The sequence below is a fragment of the Notolepis coatsorum genome (genome assembly GCF_963971535.1).
Source record: "Notolepis coatsorum genome assembly, chromosome: 12".
In the NCBI taxonomy this organism is placed as follows: Eukaryota; Metazoa; Chordata; class Actinopteri; order Aulopiformes; family Paralepididae; genus Notolepis; species Notolepis coatsorum.
Genome location: NC_140176.1, coordinates 5,314,479 through 5,321,978, shown reverse-complemented (window position 1 = coordinate 5,321,978; position 7,500 = coordinate 5,314,479). Strand labels below are relative to the sequence as shown.

Here is a 7,500-nt window from a genome sequence, read left to right as displayed (position 1 = left end):
TGAGTATATGATGTTATAGATGACACTGAGAGACACCCAGGAGAATGATCTGAGTATAGATGTTATAGATGACACTGAGAGACACCCAGGAGAATGATCTGAGTATATGATGTTATAGATGACACTGAGAGCAGCCAGGAGAATGTTCTGAGTATATGATGGTATAGATGACACTGAGAGACACCCAGGAGAATGATCTGAGTACACAGGTACATGTTGTTTCAGAACTGAGAACACTACTCCACCTGATGACGTCACAAGTGTGAGTCTTACCTCTCTGGTTTCTGGCTTTAGGAGAGAGTAGCTATGGAAATAACATTCAAATTCTTGATTTGGCTTGTTTTCCCCATTCAAGTCAAGTGTTACCAAATTAAGTGATTTTATAACTGATTCTCATCATTGGTAACTTGATGTACATTTGTTTTTTTAATGACCGTTAATTATAGAAACAATGAAGTAAATGTATGATATGTCTATAATTAACATGTGTTGGTTTAATATAAAATGTTTAAAATAAATATCCTATATAATAATAGACTCTCTCTTCATCTCATATACATCATATCTTTGTCTTTTTTGGAAATGTTCATAAACTCGCTGTTAAAGGTGCTATAGATCCAGCCACTAGATGTCACACTACATACATTCAGCCACTAGATGTCACACTATACATTCAGCCACTAGATGTCACACTACATTCACCCACTAGATGTCACACTAGAGCATACATTCAGCCACTAGATGTCACACTACATACATTCAGCCACTAGATGTCACACTACATACATTCAGCCACTAGATGTCACACTACATACATTCAGCCACTAGATGTCACACTACATACATTCAGCCACTAGATGTCACACTACATACATTCAGCCACTAGATGTCACACTAGAGCATACATTCACCCACTAGATGTCACACTACATACATTCACCCACTAGATGTCACACTAGAGCACCAGTAGATCATTTATCCAATCGGGTGAATTCCATACTGAGGAAATGGGAAGTAGGGAGGGGAATCAGGGGATATGCATGCAACATGTAAACAACATGCATTTTGGACTCTCATACATTATAAATTCATTCATCAATATATTTGTTTATTTTAATATATATTTGGGGGGGGGGGGGATCCTTTTAATTTGTTTACTCTACATAGAAAGGTTATCTATGGCACCTTTAATGGCTTGAAAATTGCAGGTTGACAGAACAAGGACACCATGTCATAGTCAGACGTGAAGCAACGCTTCACTCATGCTGTAAAGATGTGATGCACACTACTAAGTATCTACAGTATACTATAGATAACCAGGGGTGCAGTCGTGCACACAGCACACACGCGGTTACACGGTGTGTTATTAGTAGTCACTCAGGGCAGAAGTGCGCGCAATGATAAGTACCCGGCCGTTGTAGAAAGCTACCCGGCCGGCACTTCTCACCTAGACTGCATAATAATAGGAACCTACGAGAAGTTGGGGGGGGGGGCTGCTTGATCTCCATTGTTATGCATAATAATCATCTGTTCTGTGTGCAACTGAGGGAACATGTATGCGCGTGCGCGGGAGCGCGCGTGCACGTGGCGTGTAACCAGTTCCCATATTACGACTGCACCACTGCAGGCGGGTGGTGGAACACCTTTCCGTTCTGGGATTTGCTGTGAACTGGTAGAAGAGTACCCCTCTTCCCAGCCAGCAGGTGGAGTACTTGGGCTTGATCCTAAGCAACGTCAGGAAGATATTCTCGGTGCGCTCAAGGAGTTCCATCCTCAGGATGGTTACGGCGTTGTCCGTAATGTGCCTGCTCGGCAGGATGGCATCTGCCCATTCCGTGGTCCCGCTTGGCCTCCTCTTTATGACGAAAAGCCAGGGGTGGTTTTTCCACATGAAAATAGACCCTGTGAGAGGCAAGTGGAGGCACCTGAGAGTCCCCACGTCAGTGATGGGAGACCGTACTCAACCACTGGAGGATGCCTCCCTCACGGGCTGGGGGGGGGGGGCATGTAGGAGGCTTAATATGATGATGACACAGTCCATAAGGGTGGAGCTTAATATGATGATGACACAGTCCATAAGGGTGGAGCTTAATATGATGATGACACAGTCCATAAGGGTGGAGCTTAATATGATGATGACACAGTCCATAAGGGTGGAGCTTAATATGATGATGACACAGTCCATAAGGGTGGAGCTTAATATGATGATGACACAGTCCATAAGGGTGGAGTTTAATATGATGACACAGTCCATAAGGGTGGAGCTTAATATGATGACACACAGTCCATAAGGGTGGAGCTTAATATGATGACACTCCATAAGGGTGGAGCTTAATATGATGACACAGTCCATAAGGGTGGAGCTTAATATTATGACACGGTCCATAAGGGTGGAGCTTAATATGACACGGTCCATAAGGGTGGAGCTTAATATGATGACACAGTCCATAAGGGTGGAGCTTAATATTATGACACGGTCCATAAGGGTGGAGCTTAATATTATGACACGGTCCATAAGGGTGGAGCTTAATATGATGACACATTTTAGGGAGACACATGGTGCTTCTATGTTGTATAAACACTGTTCTATGTTGTATAGACACTGTTCTAGATGTTGATTTGGATGGGAATGGCAGTTCTATTAGTTCATGTTCTATGTTGATTTGGATGTGAATGGCAGTTCTATTAGTTCATGTTCTATGTTGATTTGGATGGGAATGGTAGTTCTATTAGTTCATGTTCTATGTTGATTTGGATGTGAATGGCAGTTCTATTAGTTCATGTTCTATGTTGATTTGGATGTGAATGGCAGTTCTATTAGTTCATGTTCTATGTTGATTTGGATGTGAATGGTAGTTCTATTAGTTCATGTTCTATGTTGATTTGGATGGGAATGGTAGTTCTATTAGTTCATGTTCTATGTTGATTTGGATGGGAATGGTAGTTCTATTAGTTCATGTTCTATGTTGATTTGGATGTGAATGGTAGTTCTATTAGTTCATGTTCTATGTTGATTTGGATGGGAATGGTAGTTCTATTAGTTCATGTTCTATGTTGATTTGGATGGGAATGGCAGTTCTATTAGTTCATGTTCTAGATGTTGATTTGGATGTGAATGGTAGTTCTATTAGTTCATGTTCTATGTTGATTTGGATGTGAATGGCAGTTCTATTAGTTCATGTTCTATGTTGATTTGGATGTGAATGGCAGTTCTATTAGTTCATGTTCTATGTTGATTTGGATGTGAATGGTAGTTCTATTAGTTCATGTTCTATGTTGATTTGGATGGGAATGGTAGTTCTATTAGTTCATGTTCTGTGCATGAAGCAGATCACTGGGGCTGATCTTTTTACTATCAAAATGGGTTTAACTTTTCACCAATAATTTCACATTGACATTTTAATGAGAAAATCCTAGGCATACATATTTACATTTATACACAAAGACATTCACATTCCATTAAAAACAAAATGCATTATTCTACATGTTTTCAACTAGATACAGGGAGAACAGACATTATTATTATCATCAGTGTGCTGTAACAGTAAAATCCACATTTTGGCTAACTTATGTGCTGTGAAAGTCAATAGAAATCAGTGAAGTTGTCCGGGTGTTGTCAACAGATTGTCAGACTGAAACAAAACTATGATTGTCAATTTCACCCCAGGCTGTGGACCAAAATACTCTCTATGCTATAGAGTCCAACATTCAGCCACTAGGTGTCGCACTAGAGCACCAGCATCATCAAACCAGGTGCCTTCCATGTGATGGAAGAATGGGAAGTAAGGGAGGGGATATGCATGCAGCATGTAAACAACAACATTCATTTTGGACCGGAAAACGTTTTTAAAATGATAAATTAATTCATTAATCAATATTTCTTTGGCGGGGGGGGGGGGGGGGGGGGGCAATACTTATATTCTGGACCTTTCTTGGAGCTCTGTGGATTTTTTTAACCCTTTCACTGCCACACGACAGCCGGTTAACCCTTTCACTGTGACAATACAGAAGGTTAGCCCTTTACTGTCACACAACCGACGGGGATGCTCCATCATTAGCATCATTAGCTCCGCATCCTGGAGCATCCCCGTCGGTTGTGTGATAGTAAAGGGTTAACCTTCTGTTGTGTGGCAGTGAAAGGGTTTAATGATTACATGAAAGTCTTAGCACCTTTAAGTCTTTCTCTTATTACCAGTGAATTCATCTTGAGGAAGAGTGAACATTTAAAATGTCTCTAGGAGAACATAAAAACACCAAAAAACCTGTTGCCATTAGTTACCATAGGAGAGTCCCTGGCGACCCCTGCAGTTTGGGGTGGGAGGCCCCGTGTATTTGTGCAGTGATTCAGGGGGTCATCACATTACATGGATGAGTAATGATGGTTAATGACTCCCTCTCGACGCATGCGTTGTAGCCTATACTCACGTTGTTAGTTACAAGCTAGGTGAGGAATCCTCCGTCACATGTTGACTTAATCCAGGAACACAGACAGACTTGTGATTATTTCTGTATCCGTCTCTCTCTCTTTCATGTACCATGTTGCGTTCCAAATTAATCTGACCAAACCTTTGGTAGGTTTAGGGGGAGGCTGTACAACGATCAGTGGTTGGTTTTGGTTTTGTCAATATTCCAATGTACAGTTTTGCTTGTACAGTTGTACAGTGTCTCCCACCCACCCAACCCCAGCCCCCCACCCACCCACCCAACCACCTCCAATGTACAGTCCCCCCCCACCCACCCACCCAAACTCCTCCAATGTACAGCCCCCCCCCCCCCACCCCAAACTCCTCCAATGTACAGTTTCTACGTCAAAAGTGTATACTCTCTTTTCTGGACTCTTTTCGTATCACAAACAGTACTGTATTTGCAAATCTGGTATGTCATAAATGTAGAGATGTAGCACTACTGACTATCTGTATGTCATGTGTGTCATATATGTTATGATGAATTGAAAATGGGGGACCCTGATGTAAACAAGACGAAAGTCTTTCTCTGGTCTGCATCCCCTTAACAATTGTATGTATTGAGCTGTACTGTATTGTACCCATTCTGCAATCTGTTAATAAAGTTTTCAATCAATAAATCAGTGGCTCAGGTGCAACAACAAGTGAAATATAAGATAAAAGTGTTTTCATAGAAAAAATTATTCACAGTGTACTGTACACATGATGTTATGTTGCCGTGGCGACCCAACAGCAACGTGAGACTGTGGGCTTACTGGTAAACAGCCTCCACAACAACAACACAGACACGCAGTTTGTATCCTGAGACGACGACTGAGTGTTCGTCCCGGCGCTGAACAGCATCTGTCTCTGAAGCTGGTGTGAAGTGGAAACAAACACAAAAGAATAATCCAGTGGGTGCTTCTTGTATTTCTTCAACCAATCACAATCCAAGGCTCAAAACTCAAATCTTGACGGGGGCGTGGTCTTGTGTTGTACATGAGCAAGCTTTTGTTTGCTGTCGCATCCATCCATGTAGCGAGCGCCCAAGAGGACCACCAGCCAATCAGAGCTCACAGTCAGCTTCCCTGGTATCCACAGAGTCAGTCTAGCCGCTGTCCTCCTAGCCGCTGTCCTCCTAGCGCACAGGAGCGCTCAGCGCGGCGCTCAGCCCCAGGTACTCCAAGTTCTCTGCCGCCGGAAGAAATAGGCCGCTTCTAGTGGGCGTGGCTTGGGGCTGGAAGCAGGTGGCTATAGGCGTGGCATACTAGGAACAGAAAACAAGGATGGGTCAAGCAGGGTCATATTACCAGGAACAGAAAACAAGGATGGGTCAAGCAGAGTCATATTACCAGGAACAAAAAACAAGGATGGGTCAAGCAGAGTCATATTACCAGGAACAGAAAACAAGGATGGGTCAAGCAGAGTCATATTACCAGGAAGCTAGAACACTTTAGGCAACCAACATGCCCTTCCGCGTTGCTCTGAATTGCTCTGATTGGCCGAGCGAGCGCATGCGCATGAGCCGCGACGCGCTCCTCAGAGGCAGGAATACTAAGCTCCCCCTTAAGCTCCAGGAGAGAGGAGAGAGGCTGAAAACCCGCAGTTCTTGCCCGACTGATGGGAGCCGAATCCCGGATCCGATTTTTCTGATGAATACCCCCAAAACATGGAGGTCCCGAACGCATGGAAGTATTGATTGCGCCGTAACGAATCATTAAAAAAATATACCGTTAACTGGAATATGTTGTGCCTTTACACATATGTTGGATTATGTAATTGGTTTGTCATGACAAACTAATAAAAAAATCGCGATTTACCCGGTGGCTACAACAACACACAGTGACTACATGCATCATTGTTTACAATGAACGGTGGGGCTAATCGAAAGGACTGGACACGGACGCATTAAACAGCAATCAATTAATTTAATATAACAGTCCGGTTCTGTGTTTGTTTGTGTCTGTAGATTGTTGGTGAACAACTAACTTTAGGTTAGTTTAACACGTCCGTGTCCAGTCCTTTCGATTAGCCCCACCGTTCATTGTAAACAATGATGCATGTAGTCACTGTGTGTTGTTGTAGCCACCGGGTAAATCGCGATTTTTTATTAGTTTGTCATGACAAACCAATTACATAATCCAACATATGTGTAAAGGCACAACATATTCCAGTTAATGGTATATTTTTTTAATGATTCGTTACGGCGCAATCAATACTTCCATGCGTTCGGGACCTCCATGTTTTGGGGGTATTCATGTCTCTAATCTAAATGTATCTATTCCATCTAAATGTATACTCTACTCTAATGTCAATGTATCTAATGTACTCATATATCTATTCTACTCTAATCTAAATGTATCTATTCTAATCCCAATGTATCTACTCTACTCAAGAATCAAGAACCAAGAGGTTTATTTGTCACATACATACCAGGGCATACAGTGAAATGCGGGTGGTCATGACCGCATCGATTGTGCAATAATACAATAATAAAATAGACATAAAAAAAACTAAAAAAACAGGTAAGACACAAGATGTGCATGATAAAAATAGACATGATAAGTTCCTGAGAAACTGGTTCCTATGTACACTACTATACAATATACAATTTTAACTCTGTCATTGTTATACTTAATGTATCTAAACTATACTATACAATACCTAATTCCTTTAAATGGACTTTTCCATTATTTAAAGCGACATCTTAAGACACACTCTTGCCTTCTCTATTCTGTACGCTAGTCTATAATTAATTACCTTGTTTTGAGGCAGGAAGTCAGCCTGGTAGTCTGGGTTATCCAGACTGTCACAGACAGCGCGGGGGAGGGAGCTGCGTGCGGTGTTCAGGTATTCTGGTCCCTCAGAAACACGTGGTGCTGGGAGCTTTGGTTCCCCCAGGGGAGAGGAGAGCAAGGCGGCGCCCCAGCCCTGACTCAGGTCCTCGTAGTTGGGATTCAAAACCTCAGACAGTCGTCTGCTTCCACTGCTAGCCCCACCAATACTCTGATTCATGTACTCTGAGAGAGAGAGAGAGAGAGAGAGAGAGAGAGAGAGA

At 42.5% G+C, this 7,500-nt stretch overlaps 2 protein-coding genes across 2 annotated transcripts in view; one reads left to right on the top strand and one right to left on the bottom strand.

Moving 5' to 3' along the window:
• rmc1 (regulator of MON1-CCZ1) overlaps nucleotides 1–518 on the top strand; it is a 30,391-nt gene extending 29,873 nt beyond the window's left edge. Inside the window, exon 21 of the mRNA XM_084326330.1 lies at nucleotides 1–518. This exon is cut by the window's left edge and continues 1,396 nt beyond it. The gene's annotated coding sequence lies outside the window, so the exon portion shown is untranslated.
• Nucleotides 519–4,802: 4,284 nt separating this feature from the next.
• The window catches only part of LOC311238616 (melanoma receptor tyrosine-protein kinase-like), a gene marked incomplete at its 5' end in the record, with an annotated part of 70,785 nt that continues 68,087 nt past the window's right edge, over nucleotides 4,803–7,500 (bottom strand). Inside the window, 2 exon segments of the mRNA XM_084326743.1 lie at nucleotides 4,803–5,709; nucleotides 7,203–7,462. Of these exon segments, the coding sequence (XP_084182869.1) occupies nucleotides 5,581–5,709; nucleotides 7,203–7,462 (389 nt within the window). The 3' untranslated portion in view covers nucleotides 4,803–5,580.